Below are 15,917 nucleotides of genomic sequence, written 5' to 3' on the forward strand. Positions count from 1 at the left end.
TTAATGCCGTGACCTTAGTGAGGATAAGTGGTACAGAAAACTAATCTATGTGTTGAAACATATCAATATAAAACACTTTATTTCTATAAATCTCTGCAAGAACTTTTTCAAATGATCACTTCTAAAAAATCTCCAACAATGTCCCATCACTGAGCTATTTTAGAACAGGCTATGCGGCCCTCTACCAGTATGCGGTGCTTGGGGGCCACTCCGTACCTGCGAGAACCCTTTTGGTGACCCCGGTCTTGACAAATAAACTCAGCAGGTCGTCAAGATTGGAAAGCAGTCTAAATAGTTTTTACAGATAATGCAGTTCTGTTGGCTTCATGGAGCTGTGAGCTCCAACTCTCGCTGAAATGGTTCGCAGTTGAGTGTGAAGCAGCTGGGATGGAAATCAGCACCTCCAAATCTGAGATGTATCTGCTCCTCAGTCAGACAAGGGTGGAGTGCCCTCTCCGGGTCAGGGAGAAGATCCTGCCCCAAGAGGAGGAGTTCAAGTATCTCTGGGTCTTGTTCACAAGTGAGAGAAGAAAGAACCGGGAGATCGACAGGCGGATCGGTGCAATGTCTGCAGTGATGCGGACTCTGTATCGGCCTGTCGCGGTGAAGAAGGAGCTCAGCCGAAAGGCGAAGCTCTCGATTTACCGGTCCATCTGAATTCCTGCCCTCACCTATGGTCACGAGCTGGGGGTCATGGCCGAAAGAACAAGATCGCAGATACAAGCGGCTGAAATGAGTTTCCTCCGCAGGGTGTCTGGACTCTCCCTTGGAGATAGGGTAAGAGGTGGCTCGGGCATCTGATTAGGATGCCTCCCGGACGCCTCCCTGGTGAGGTGTTCCGGGCACGACCCACCAGGAGGCGGCCCCGGGAACGACCCAGGACACACTTGAGAGACTACATCTCTCGGCTGGCCCGGCAACACCTCGGGATCCACCCGGATGATCTGGACAAAGTGGCTGGAGAGAGGGAAGTCTGGGCTTCCCTGCTTTTAAGATGACGCCCCCGTGACCCGACCTCAGACAAGCGGAGGAAATAGATGGATGCCTAATATTTTTTTGAATTAATTAAAAAATAATAAGAATTTGACCTTCTGTGTTTTGTCATTTATTATTCCACTGCTTTTACTTTTTTTTGTTTGCCATGGTATCGTATCACTATCAAGATACATTGGTACCTTGATGCAGGAGATTCATTTGTTCTGTGACTTGAGCTTGTGACTCACTTTACTCATATCTGAAATTGTGAGCGAGACAAGGGGTGCTGGGCGGGGGACGGGTTGCGTCATTCTCTGCCACCATGTAGCAGAAACTGATTTGAAGCTTGCTTGTACCCCAAATTTTGGTTCTCAACACAAAGCAAAACAAGGTACCACTGTAGTTAACGCAGGTGTATCAAAGACATAATTTTGGTATCGTGACCACACTTAATCCTTAATTTACAATTGGACTAATGTAATCACAGTCTGATGAGAATATTGTTTATTTTTTGAAAGAAAATACACAGTCATGTATATAGTCTGTCAAACTGTTTAATAGGCGTCACATGGAGGAAAAAGGCTGCCACTGTTAAACTCGCACGGTCTTTCTTCTTGTGGGCGCTAGAGGAAAAACACTGTCCAGCTCTAGCATGAATCAACACAGTGTTGTTTTCAAAAAATAATAATCATCATCATCATCATCATCATCATAATAACCACGCCGCTCACACTAAGAGGAGTTGCTGTGGGCGGGAGTCGATTCACACGATAGGCCAGTGCGCGTTTTACCTGAGCTCGGAATGATGGCTGAACAAGAGCGTTCACCACTAGCCATTAGATAAAAGCATCTTCTATATCATTATACCAAACGTTGCGTTAAGAAAAAATACACCTGAACTCTCTTTATGTACAACGGAAATTGAAAAAAAAAATCTGCATATTCAAGATTCATTTTAATATTACATTTTCTGTATTAGAAATAAGCTATTTTCTTCTCAAAAAAAAGAGGCTCTAACTATTAATCATCTCCATAAATCATTCCAGTATAATATTTACATACTATACAGAGCCTGTTTCATGTGGAAAACCATATTAAAATAAACAATAGGTACAAAGGTTTTTTTAATTCTATTGAACACTCCAAAAAAAAATTACATCCGTTCTCCTCGGAACAACAAACTGTTAAGTGCAAACATAATTTTCCTAAATAATAATAATAAAACATGATTGCAGCATCCAGTGGGAGACAAAGGGCGCCAATAAGCCAAGTGCTTCCAAAATCTGCTTGTGTTCTTCTGCTAGGAATAAAAAAAATAAACACACGCAAACACCAGCGAGGAAGGGCTGCTAAATTTGTGCAAATACACTTTGTGTGATTTAAGGAAGTATTACCTCCATTAGCAGAGGATATGCAGCCACTTCAAAAATATTGTTCCCTTTAACAGGCCCAGTACATAAAATAACGAAATGGGAGAACACTCCAACAAGAAGACTGTAGGCATGATAACAACCACCATCATATGAACAGGGAACCAGTCAGCCCTTCCTATAAAAACCTTAAAGCTCCTCATCCTCTTTGTCAAATAGCACCCATTTCACTGCAGACTAAAGGCGTCAAGTTTCCATGAACCATGTCTAGGTCATCTTCCGCCGCCTCTGTGGCTGTGATGGGGGGGGGCTATACCACGGTTCCACTGGGGGAGTTGGTGGGGTTGTTTTGAGATGATAGCAGTCCCTGCAAAGAGACACAACACAGACAAAATGGCAGGTGTGAGAGCAAAATAGGCAAAATCGTGACCGTCTAGGAGTGTTTCGGGTTCCCTGGTACCTACTCGACTCAACAGGCTTTAAATGGCACATTTTCGGTGGCAGAGCCAAGTACAGTAAGCCTCCACAAATTGCAAAACATCATTCACCTGCTTGACAATTTTTCTGTAGAACTGCAGCAATCCCTCGTTCATCACGGGGGTTATGTTCCCGACCACCCAGAATAGCAGACTTTCATTAGATGTAATTCGATGACTTGGCTGATTATTTTGGTGTTGGAATGTACAATGTTTAATTCTCTTGTTTTATAGTAAATTTCAATTTCAAAGAGAGAGACGAGCACACTTTGCCCCTGAAGAACTGTGCGGGCGAGAGAGTGAGAAGAGGCTCTAATGGATACTTAGTGGTAAATTATTAATTTTGGCTCCAAGTGAAGTTGGATCATTTTTTGCAGCATACCTGAACGTGGTTGGGAATCACTGCCATAACTAAACAGATACTAGAAATGATCTTGTAATATTTGCTTTTGCCAGTACAAAAGCATCAATAGTGAGAATTTTTTCTTTGTTTAACCAGGTAAGGTCATTGAGAACAGTTTCTCATTTACAATGCCAACCTGGAGGTAATTTAGGGTTCAGTGTCTTGCCCAAGGACATTTCAACAACAGACAGCGTGAGCCAGGATTCGAACCGCCAACCCTTCGGTCACTGGACGGGCCACTCTACCAAACGGGCTACAGCCGCTCCGGAGAAAAGTCGATTAGGTACTTCTACCACTGGTACGTCAAAAGTTTTGACACGTCAGTCCCTTCGCTCAAAGAGTTTAGGTTGCTGGAACAATGCTGCCGCTATCACATGACAGTATCCCCGTCACATGGTCTGTTACTCACCACTTTCCCGGGCCTGGCCCAGGTGCAAACGAAGCCCTCCTGACAGGCCGTGACCAGACAGTCCTCTAAGAAGATCAACACTGTCAGTCTCTCGTGGGCGATCTTCTTGCACATCAGTGGCTCCAACAGCGGCACCTCCTCCATAGTGCGGGCACAGCGCCGTGCCCAGTGTCTTGGCGGTGTCGCCTTTGGTCGCCGCCGAGCGCGAGGCGCCCAGCTGGCTGAGTTTGTCGCCGCTCTTGCTGCCGATGTGGCCGGCGCTGTGCATGCGCTTGTGCTCCTTCTCCGGTCGATCCTTGCGTGTCTCGTGCAGCGACAGCGTGGCGAACTTGCCCACGCCAGCGGCAATCAGGGCACTGTCCATGATGCTGCCGCCGCCCTTTGAGGTTACGACGGTGGCGGCGGCAGCGCTACCGCTGCTGCTGCTGCTGTCCGTGTGACTGTTCGGGGTGCTGCCGCCCCCTGCCGGATTGGAGGATTGCGGTAGGCTGTTGGAGCGAGGCAGCGTCCCCGGGAGGGAGTTTGGCGTGTTGCCGCCGGTACTGCTATTGCTAACATTGTCTTTACCATTGGTACCGGAAGTGAAAATAGTGTTTGCTCCGGTGGCCGGGGGGCTGGAGGCATTCATGACATTAGTGTGAGTCCTGGTCCGAGACAAAGGGAGGTGAGGGAAGAGAATGTCTTCGGTGAGGTCCCACAGACACAGCTGGGTGTCCTGGCCCACGGACCCAAATCGGTACGTCACGCTTACAGGCCGACTGTCCGTAGAGTTCCTCTTGGAAAGTCGGGAGTGGGCGCTGTTGGCCCGGTCCCTCCCTGCGCTAAAGTGAATATGCTCGTAAAAGTCCTCGTCGCTGCCGCTGAACTCGGCGGGGGGTTCGCCGCCGTTGCCGCCGTCCTCCACACTGGTGGTGCAGTGGTCGAAAGCCACAACGCTCACCCACGACTTGTGTCCGTGTCCCCGCGCGATCACCCTGCAGTCCGAGAACGACCACACAGTCACCAGGTCGTCCTCCCCGCCCGCCACGATGTAGCGACCGTCGGGACTCCAGCACACGCAAAGCAAGCCGCCAAAGTAGCTCTTCATGGTGCCGTGCAGCTCGGCCGCGTCGAAGCCGAACACCCGCAGGTAGCCGTCCTGGCTGGCGCATGCCAGGAACTTACCGTCCGGGGAGAAGGCGAACTCATTGAGCGCGCCATCGCCCACAGTCCAGCGCAGTAAAGGGTTGCGACCCGACTTGCTCTTGCAGGTGTGCACGGCGTAGTTGTCCCCCTGCTTGAGGAGCTGGTAGTGGGGCGCCGCCGTGCCGCACGTGTTCTCCACATTGTACAGGTACATGGTGCCGCTTGAATGGGCCACCAAAAAGAGGCTCTCAGAACCGGGGACCCATCGCACGCACGTCACCCGAGACTTGTCGATGAGTCTCTGGGGGGAAAGAGCAGTTGTCAAAGACCACGCTTCTCACAACACTAACGACATGCGACGCTTTGAGATTACAAACAGCACAAGTCATTTGACTGTTTTAGATTTATGGCCCAGAAGTTGCTTTCATACTAATAGTTTCAGAAATTGTGACTTTATCATCATCAACTTTCGACTTCCATGTAAATTTGGGTTACTGTTGAAACTTGGAAGAAATGTTGACAAAATAAATCCAAATAATCCACAAATATTATGAAAATATAAACTTGTAGGGGGAACAAACAAGAAAAATACTAAATATAACCAACACATTTGAAAATAATAATAAAAAATAAAAAAAACATCAACAAACAAAAATGACATTCAAGGTTAAGAACAGCCAACAATTAACTCGTTTGCGGCGTGGCAGAAGACGGCACACTCAATTAGCGTCTGACTAACTGTTACGTTTTATTGTTTTACATTATATTTTATATACATTATACACACACAGATAAAAAATATAAAACACTACCACATGGCCTGCAAAAAAGTCTCAAGAAGCCATGCTCTAAAATACACAGCAAGTCTGCAATTACTTTTTGAAGAGGCCATTTAAAGTGCCCAAAAGTGTCTTGTAAATTTGACATACCACAGAGAAGTGTTTTTAAAAAAATCTCCCAAATTTGAATGAATTAAAAATGTTTTATTAAATAAATCAATAAATCTGGGTGTAAAATAAGGCCCGCTCTCGAGCTGCAGGACTTTGTGGGCGTTTGGACATAGGAGGTTTTCATTGGACGATAACCCACCTCTTCATTGAAGAGCTTGCTGGTCTCCTTCTTGATTGGGTCAATGAGCTGCACCTGGCCCGCCGAGAAGCCCACCAGCAGCGAGACGCTCTCAGCAGTGGCGGTGAGCGGGTTGAAGTCGTGGCACGTGGGCTGCGTGCCTTTGTATATCCGCTTGTCTATGGGCTTGCTCAGGTCGGCAGCCTGAAAATCACATCAGATGACGTTCTAAAAGCTATAAAAGTCTTTAAAGCCTCCTCATGTAATCATTTTTTAAACTAGAACTGGATTGACAAAGAAAGTAATCGCTTAATTTATTACTTGTTCACCAAGGTGGCGTGCGGGCAGAAGCTCCCACACCTGTGCCCAGGCTTCTGTTTTGTATTATTCTTTAGAACAAAGAGGCATTAAAGTGTAAACTTACATTTTATATTTCTTTTTAACCACACCCATAAAAACACGGTAAACATAACTTGGTTCTGGGGCGGGAAGAGATTAATGCAAAAAAAATATATATATATAACAATTTTGTGTGATAGTAACACTATTTGCACCGTCAAAAGTTGCTGCCATCTTTGCAGAATTTTCTAAAATAAACAAAACAAAACAGAATGAGCGCTTCAAACGCCTCAAAAATCCTCCACAACAAATATATTCATGAAAAAAAATACTAATTACTAGCGTAAATGACTACTTGTACTGCCCACATTGCTCTTTTAGGAGTTTTTAGGGAAAGTGACGGCATCTGAAACATCACAGTAATTCTGAAGCGTCGATTTGGAGAACCCTCGGAATTTCGGCCCGTACGGGCTTATTGGTGAATATGTTTAACTGAACCCTGTCAGCCAATCAGAGAACGGGTTCCCTGGGTAGCCGACGAAACGAAAGGGTTGAGGAGATACAGTACGTTGAGCAATAATGAAGTTATACTGTTTCTCTAATTTGAAGGTGTTTTTGACCAAATTTTCTATAAGTGAAAAGTATCGCACACAAAAAATTTAAATCCTCAAAAATGCCATTTTTTCCCCAGAAAAAAAAAAAAAACTCTTTCCGGAACCCATCATCTGATTTTCAAAATTGTTTGTGCATTGTACTCAGGGTTGAAGTCCCCATTGCAACCAGACTGTCATTTTTGGGAAGACATTGCTACTTTAAGAACAGTGTTAATATTCAAACTGGGCCTACTTTACAACAGTGGCCCCCAACAAGCGGACCGGTACCGGGCCGTAAGGCATTTGTTACCGGGCCGCAGAGAAAGAATGACCAATTTATATAATTTCTGTTGTATTGCAATTCGCGTGTCAATGTGTTTTATTTTGAAAATTGACCGGATCGTCTCTGCCGCAGCAGCTGCGCGTCTCAATTGACACGTCGAGACTGCACAGAACGCTTCCGTTTCCGGTCCCAGCCGGCTCGAGCGCTTCTGCTTCCGGTCCGAGCGGGCTGGCCGACGGCGGCAGAGCTCAAAGAACGAAATCATTTCATAAACTAATTCAGCTCATTACGTCTACTGAAAATATTTTTTCTTGCGAACGAAACAAAATGATATCAGGAGTCCTAATTAAAATACTGCTTTACAGGAATAAAACCTCTGGCTTGTATTTTGATGAACACTTAAGCCTACTACGCTACTGCATTTTAATGTTGCTCATGATGGTGGCTACTAAGTATTTTTGGGTGTTGCTTGGCGTACAAATTTTGAGGCATAGCTTGCAAAGGTTTTTGTGGTTCTCTCTCGCATGCAAACGAGGTGCCGTGAACGTACCGTGACGTCAGCAAAGCCAACCACTTCACTCTTTGGACTGCAAAGATGATAGTGACCACCTGACTTTTAGGCTTTTGCGTCATGCTGTCATCTCGTACCCGCAAGCGTGTCAAAAGTAAACAAACCACTTGAGGCACGGCGGTCATCGTATGTTATAACGCTAACTAGTGCGAAAGTTACTGCAAGAGACGAAATCTCTTGAAGCGGTCTATAACTGTGGCGATATATTAGCTGCCGATGCTAATTAGTCGGACGCTACATGGCCTCGTCCCGACAATCTGCGACACGAGCCCGGCGGGACGACTGCGGGGGTGGAACGGGGACGCCGAGCCGGTGGTGCTGCTACCGGGCAAACGCGTTTGCAGCGGCTCCTGTCAACGTTGTTTACCTTTCTCACACCTTTGTAGATATAAAAGTAGAGCTCCCGGCCCACATTGAAGCAGATCCTGTCGCCGTTGCCCGACTGGTCGTTGACGTTAACGAAGGAGACCCTGACGGGGTTGGAGCCCTGCGAGTTGAAGGGTACCCGGTTCGGGCGGCTGTACTCGGAGTGAGTGAGGAGTTTGTAGACGCCTTCCCGGGTGGTGAATTGCGTTTTAATCTCGTTCGTCTCCTTCCCTCCTCCCTCCGCCGCCATCTTGGAAATCGCCGTTCATCCTTGTCCGGGGACCCGGATGTTGCGGACGGGCGCATGTGCAAATTGGGGGCGGGGCGGGGCGGGACTCCAACGGGCATGCATTCTTAGGATCACCACAAGTCACGTGAGGCGAAAGATGAACTGTTTTTTTGTTGTTGTTTTTGTTTTTGAATCAACGTTAAAAAAAATAGTACAGATCTGTATACTACATATATGAAACAAACATTGAGAACATTCAGTGTGTAAACATTATACGACATATGCAAAAATATAAATGCCAGGGCGGGGTTCAGGTGCATTCCTCTTTTTGTTACTAGAGTAATTCATAGGTTTGATGTAGGAAACCGTACCATTATGAAAGTGTGTAAAATTAGGTTTCTGGTTGCCATATTTACATTTGTGAATATACAATTTAGCCTTTATTATTAAACAATAATAATATATGTAATAATAGCGTAACAGTACCATTTAAATCTGTAGTGTGTGGCTTCTGTGTTTATTGCTGATTAGCTTTAAATATATGACAGAAAGTCAATGCACAAATGTGTGCTTTCAGAAAACTGGACATCCTGCCCATAGGTCTGCAGTGTGTGTCACAGCAGCTGATAGCAAAGGCAATGCATGGCTGTGAGGACTTGTAGGTCGGGAGGTGGAAATGGGGAGGGGGATTCTCGAGGCCTAATGGTCAGCCAAGCTATCGGGAGGGCTCTTGTCTTGATTGACAGGCACTGCTTGTGACTTTGCTGCCCTATAAGGGCACATCAACTTTAGGGCTCTGGCGTTTTGACTCGCCACCCCCCGTCAAGCTCCCCACCCCCGGTAGTGGACGTATCTTCTGGAACCTTCTGAATGGGAGCTTCCAGAAGCCCCCTCGCTGGAGGTATAAAAAGACACCGGCGTGTTGTGGGAGTCTGTATCGAGTCCAAAGACACTCACCGGAAGGAGCAGCAGCACAGCACTCACTCAGCCTCAGAACTCTTCACAAAGTTATTGACTGACTCAAACCACCACAGATTTCACACTCAAGGTAAGTGTGAACAAGCGATGTCAATCAAACATAGTAAAATTATTTATTTGCCATTTTATGATGAGAAATAGCCGAGAAACAAATATTTGCTACTGGATTGCACCAATTCATGGACAACGATATTTCATGAAGACATGTTATAATAGGACGGGCCAGTGGAGTGGTGTGCCACAAGAATCTTAATGACACTGAAGTATGGGCCGAGCACATGGCATGGAGGGTGACCCTGAGCATGGACGCAATGGCGGACACCACTGTAGCTGGAATAGAGAGCAGGAGCAGAAGATTAGATTTACTTGTATTCACACGATACAATAATGATTGCATGGCGAAATAGACTGAAACTTTAGTTTTAATCAACTTCCTTTAACATAGAGGTGTTCGGTAACCCATTGGGGGAGGTTCGAAGGTGTTTGATTGACAGGGTGAACATGTGCTGTTCCACCATAAGCAGCTGCTAACCCCCGACAACAACTCGCTCAAGTCATGTGGTGGCCTTTATCACCAGAAGTAGCATTAGAATATTAAAAAAGATTTCAAGTTTTATTTGAAAGAGCAGCACTGTTAGCATGCCTGTCTCACAGTCTTGAGGTTTAGTGTTTAATCTCTGCTAGAAAATTCCTGTGTGGAGTTTGCATGTTTTCCATGTGCTTGCGTTGGTTTTCTCCAGGTTTTCCATTTCATTAAACCATTCCTCTGGTTTCCTCGCACATTCCAAAACATGCATTTTAGGTTTAATGAAAACGCTAAAATGGTCCATAGTCCATGTCTGTATATGTGCCCTGCGATTGGCTGGTGACCATTTTAGGGTGTACCTCAACTCTTGCCCAAAGTCAGCTGGGATCGGGTCCAGCCCAACCTTGCCCCCAATCATATACAAAAATGATGGATGAATGATGTTTAATTTGAATAGTTTTTGGTTTTTTTCTGATAGATGCCCGAGAACGCCACACATGCCATGGAGGAGGATATGGAGACCTTTGCCTTCCAGGCTGAGATTGCTCAGTTGATGTCCCTGATCATCAACACCTTCTATTCCAACAAAGAAATCTTCCTCAGGGAGCTCATCTCCAACTCATCTGATGTAAGATGCTTTTACACACACAGAACCAACTAATGTTTACAAAATACTTTGGCCAGCCAGACATGTTCAGATTTCTCAACATTTTGACATTCTCAACGGTCATAAATGCGTACAAAGACATTAACCACTGTTAATTGTACTTTAAAATCTAAAAACACTCTGCTTTCATGTGAAAACTCATGGTCACATCTACTTCCTACATTCTTCTTCGAAATTATTCTTCTTGCTGTGTGCAATGCAAAATAGCCAAAGAAACACATGTACGAGTTTATCCAAAGGACAGAGGTCTTGTGATACCCCTTATAACATCAAGCATGACGTTGGTTCAAGCATGAGAGATGAATTCTCCACCAAATGTGTCTTTTGGAACCGATGGGAAGATTCCAAATTATACAACATTAGGGTGTTCGACTTTACAGGGTCCACTGTACAGAAGGTCGTTGGTTTATGATGAAGTTCAGTTCCTATGGCTGCGATATTACTCAAATGTGTCCAAAAGTAGTACCACTGTAATCTGTCTTTAACCAATGCTTGCACAGTTGAAGTCATAAGTAAGTAAATATTTGTATGAAAAACACTTGCAGGCGTTAGACATCTCAGGTAATTGTGCGAGCGTTCTTGGGCCATGTGGCCGGTCAACGTAAACCGAGGAACAGCCATTTTTGAGATCTAAACGTGAGCCAAAAAATGGTATCTGGTAGCTTTGTAAAGTGTTGCACTTACTAAAAAGTAGACTATTACTGAGCACTAATGCGATTCCCTCTGACAGGCTTTGGATAAAATCCGCTATGAGAGCTTGACTGACCCCAGCAGACTTGACTCCTGCAAGGAGCTCAAGATCGAAGTCAGGCCTGACTTGCATGCCCGCACCCTCACCCTGGTCGACACGGGTATTGGCATGACCAAGGCTGACCTGATTAACAACCTGGGCACAATCGCCAAGTCTGGAACCAAGGCGTTCATGGAGGCTTTGCAGGCCGGAGCTGACATCTCCATGATCGGTCAGTTCGGTGTGGGTTTCTACTCGGCCTACCTGGTGGCCGAGAAGGTGACAGTCATCACTAAGCACAATGATGACGAGCAGTACGTGTGGGAGTCTGCAGCTGGGGGCTCGTTCACAGTCCGACCTGACACTGGTAAATTTGACTCGACATTATGTCACTCAATGCACTGGCACCAGTGGTTAGCACGTCTGGCATACAGTTCTGAGGTTCAGGGTTCAAATATAAACCTTCTTGTATGGATTTTGCCTGTTCTCCCACTTGCATGGGTTTTCTCCAGGGTACTCTGGCTTCCTCTTACATTCCAAAGGTACACATACAGTATCAGGCTAATTGAAAATTCAAAATGTGTGAATGAGTGGGAATGCTTGTTTCTTGATATGTGCCATGCAATTTGATGGTTACCATTCCAGGCAGCCCTAATGAGGACAAGTGCTATCGAAAATGGATGGAATATATCACTCCAGTTATTGAGATTATTCACAGGGCATTGGTTATCTCTATATTGCTGATTATTTATTTCAGGAGAGTCCATAGGCAGAGGCACAAAAGTGATCCTGCACCTCAAAGAAGATCAGACGGAATACTGCGAGGAGAAACGCATCAAGGAAGTTGTGAAGAAGCACTCTCAGTTCATTGGATACCCTATTACACTTTATGTAAGGGAGTGTGTTAATGCGTTAATTTTCCTGCAATGGAACCAAAAAGATTCTAAAACTGTCCATTATTCTCAAGGTGGAGAAGACAAGGGAGAAAGAGGTAGATCTCGAGGCGGGGGAGAAGGAGGAGGATGCCGACAAACCCGCCTCCGAGAACAAGGACAAACCCGAGATTGAGGATGTGGGCTCCGATGAGGACGAAGACACCAAGGAGAGCAAGAACAAGAGGAAGAAAAAGGTCAAGGAGAAGTATATGGACCAGGAGGAGCTGAACAAGACCAAGCCCATCTGGACCCGCAATCCCGATGACATTACGAACGAAGAGTATGGCGAGTTCTATAAGAGTCTCACCAATGACTGGGAGGACCACCTGGCTGTCAAGGTAAGCGCTGCAGATTTTTATCAAAGTGATCATTACAACAGGATTAATCTGAGCATGAGGCTTCTTATCTCGTTTGTCTGCAGCATTTCTCCGTTGAGGGCCAGTTGGAGTTCAGAGCACTGCTCTTTGTACCCAGAAGGGCTGCGTTTGACCTCTTTGAAAACAAAAAGAAGAGGAACAACATTAAACTGTATGTGCGCAGGGTCTTCATCATGGACAACTGTGAGGAGCTAATTCCAGAGTACCTCAGTGAGTATCACGTTCTAAAGGTTCCCCAACATGTGTTATTTCACCTTGTCATCACTGACCAGTTTGGCTTCCGTTGATTCTTTTCAGACTTCATCAAGGGCGTGGTTGACTCTGAGGATCTGCCCCTGAACATCTCCAGAGAAATGCTGCAGCAGAGCAAGATCCTCAAAGTCATCCGCAAGAACCTGGTCAAGAAGTGCTTGGAACTCTTCTCTGAGCTTGCTGAAGACAAGGACAACTACAAGAAGTGCTACGAGCAGTTCTCAAAGAACATCAAGGTAAATTGAGCTAAAACTCCACATCCCTCAAGGGCTCCTATGGATGTCGTTATTAACCAACATTAATGTTTTAGCTTGGCATCCACGAAGATTCCCAGAACAGGAAGAAACTGTCAGAGATGCTGCGATACTACACCTCTGCTTCTGGAGATGAGGTGGTTTCTCTGAAGGACTACGTTTCACGTATGAAGGACAACCAGAAACACATCTACTATATTACAGGTTTGTGTCACTGTTGTCATCCATGTTTCCCTACATTTGCAGACTTATTTTGCATACAAAGCAAATTTAACGCCCAATTCTTGTGACAGGTGAGACCAAAGACCAGGTGGCCAACTCCGCCTTTGTGGAGCGCCTCCGCAAGGCCGGCTTGGAGGTCATCTACATGATTGAGCCCATCGACGAGTACTGCGTCCAGCAGCTGAAGGAATACGATGGCAAGAATCTGGTCTCAGTCACCAAGGAAGGCCTTGAGCTGCCCGAGGACGAGGATGACAAGAAGAAGCAGGAGGAACTCAAGACTAAGTTTGAGAACTTATGCAAGATCATGAAGGACATCCTCGACAAGAAGATAGAAAAGGTTTATATACAGGATACATTGACTGTTATCGTGTTTTTGTTGTGACAATAACAAAATGTGTTATTCTTTATAAGGTAACGGTCTCCAACCGCCTGGTGTCGTCACCGTGCTGCATTGTCACCAGCACGTACGGCTGGACAGCCAACATGGAGAGAATCATGAAGTCGCAAGCCTTGAGGGACAACTCTACCATGGGCTACATGACGGCCAAGAAGCACCTGGAGATCAACCCCCTGCATCCTATTGTGGAGACCTTGAGGTCGAAGGCTGAGGCGGACAAGAACGACAAGGCAGTGAAGGACCTGGTCATCCTCCTGTTTGAGACTGCCTTGCTATCTTCTGGATTCACGCTGGAGGACCCCCAGACGCACGCCAACCGCATCTACAGGATGATCAAACTTGGTCTTGGTGAGTGTTATTCCAGCCCAAATAGATTTTTAAGCATTGCTAAGAGACCCAGGTTGTTCATACGCATATATCGTTGCCAGGCATCGATGAAGATGACTTGGCAGTCGAGGATCTCGCTCAGCCTGCGGAAGAAGACATGCCAGTTCTAGAGGGCGATGACGACACATCAAGAATGGAAGGAAGTCGACTAAACGGTGTACCAGACTCGTCTGCTTTCTTAATACTACTCGTTGTAACTTATTTAAGTCATTAGTTTCTAAACATTAACTGTTTGTCACCATAATGTAGAAAAGGTCACCCACAGAGTTGTTACAATAGAACCTGAGATGCTTATGTGAAATTACCCAAAACAAAGCTTTTTATGCCGACTGATTCCATGCAATTATATTTTTGTTAGTTAAAGACAATACAATTAATTGACGGTGTAGCGGTACTCTGGCCTGACCTCTCTTCAGACTGTGGGTTCAGTTCCCACTCAGTAACAATGTGAATGTGAGTTGGAATGGTCCTCTGTCTTTATTTGTGCCCTGTGATTGACTGGCGATCAATCCAGGGTGCAGTCCGCTTTTCGCCCAAAGTCAGCTGGGATAGGCTCTTGCTCCATGTGACCATGAACAGAAAAATGTATGGATGAATGTTTATATCTTCCATCCATCGATCCATACATTTTCTATACATCTTATCCTCATTAGAATTGCATTGGGCTGGAGCCCACCCCATTTTATACACCCTGGACTGGTCACCAGCAATCACAGGGCACATATAAGCAAACAACCAAAGACTCACGTTCCCACTGTGAGGCAGACGTGCTAATCATTAGGCAGACCTGCAAACCACGATGGCCCCCGTGCTATGTTTTTATCTTAACAAACAAGATACAATTGCTTGGAACTGTGAAACCTCCAAGCAAAACAATAGTCACTGGAAATATGTAGCTTGTATCTTTTTGTAACATTTTTATTGAAAGCATTAAAATTTGTAATAAAATCAATTGAGAAATCCAACCTTTCCATGCTGTGTGATGTATGTTGCATTTCTTCAAGGTGATTACATCACAAAGGTTTCCCAAACTTTCAACACGTTTACATTTTTCCCAAAGTTCTGTAATGTTCACTGAACGCCGCATGTCTTATGCATATTCGGCCCTGTCGTGACATTTCCGCTTCGGTAGTTCCCGCCCCGTTTTCCAGACTGACGGCAGATTAGGACCAATCAGCGTTCGCTGTTTTGCCGGCTGTATCGAGGAAGATTCCAGAAGCTCTGAGCTTAGGTCGGTTCTCGAACACTCTTTGAGGAAGGGCTATATAGGAAAGCGCCGTCGTCCGCTTGCCTAATACTCGTCCGAGCGCTTTTCACGTTGAAAACACCGAGGACCAAGGTAAGGAAGTGAGCCATTTGGAGTCCTGTGAGTTAAATTGTTATTAGCGTTCGCTTTGTACGAGTTCATCTTATATTAAGCGAAATTAAGTGTGTCGCCTGATAACGACGACCACATGGCGTTGGTGGTGCACTTGCCAGATTAGGTGTAATAGGCGTTAAGCAAGATGTCTAAGAAGGTTTTAAAAAAAAAAAATGTGCGGAAAAGGTGGTCAAAGAGACGATTTTCCATATCTTGATGAATCACTCTAACGAGAATTTCCAATGGAACCTCTCAGAGTACCTTCTAGAAACTTGTAGTTTGCCGGTGAATTCGCTAGGTGGGGTCACCGAGCGAGCAAAAATGACAGGCGGTCTTCGGTATACGACGTTTCGAGGTGACGAACGGCGTGACGTGGCCTCGTGGAAAAACGAAAGCATTCTCAATTAACGTCAGTGTTGGGAAGATTCTTCTGGAAATGTAGTTGGTTACAATTAAAAACTAACCTGTTAAGAATTTACTATCGTAACTATTTCATTTTTTTAAATTAATAAAACTAATTACAATTGATTACTTGTCTTAATTTTGAATGACTGCAACATCAGGCCTCGTAGATGTGTCCTCTAAAAAAGATTATGCTTTTGGGATATTTTTTTCTTTATGC

The 15,917-nt window shown here is 45.3% G+C and overlaps 2 protein-coding genes and 1 long non-coding RNA gene across 3 annotated transcripts; 1 reads left to right on the top strand and 2 right to left on the bottom strand.

Annotated features, from left to right (window-relative positions):
* Positions 1-1,511: 1,511 nt before the first annotated feature.
* Positions 1,512-8,251, bottom strand: wdr20b (WD repeat domain 20b). Its single transcript, XM_061705202.1, is given in 5 exon segments — positions 1,512-2,712; positions 3,634-3,777; positions 3,779-5,059; positions 5,848-6,030; positions 7,980-8,251. Coding segments are annotated over 5 exon segments (1,914 nt in total). The 5' UTR covers positions 8,229-8,251; the 3' UTR covers positions 1,512-2,655.
* Positions 7,649-14,886, top strand: hsp90aa1.1 (heat shock protein 90, alpha (cytosolic), class A member 1, tandem duplicate 1). Its single transcript, XM_061705200.1, has 11 exons — positions 7,649-9,255; positions 10,190-10,339; positions 11,109-11,475; positions 11,866-11,999; positions 12,076-12,381; positions 12,465-12,630; positions 12,718-12,908; positions 12,983-13,130; positions 13,220-13,488; positions 13,563-13,896; positions 13,977-14,886. Exons 2-11 carry the CDS (start codon positions 10,190-10,192, stop codon positions 14,147-14,149), a joined length of 2,238 nt encoding a protein of 745 aa, XP_061561184.1. The 5' UTR covers positions 7,649-9,255; the 3' UTR covers positions 14,150-14,886.
* LOC133417425 (uncharacterized) lies at positions 9,276-15,004 on the bottom strand. Its single transcript, XR_009770351.1, has 2 exons — positions 14,902-15,004; positions 9,276-9,515 (listed from the first exon to the last, which is right to left on the bottom strand). It is a non-coding gene; the product is annotated as an uncharacterized LOC133417425 (long non-coding RNA).
* Positions 15,005-15,917: the final 913 nt, after the last annotated feature.

The sequence above is a fragment of the Phycodurus eques genome, chromosome 18 (assembly GCF_024500275.1).
Source record: "Phycodurus eques isolate BA_2022a chromosome 18, UOR_Pequ_1.1, whole genome shotgun sequence".
In the NCBI taxonomy this organism is placed as follows: domain Eukaryota; kingdom Metazoa; phylum Chordata; class Actinopteri; order Syngnathiformes; family Syngnathidae; genus Phycodurus; species Phycodurus eques.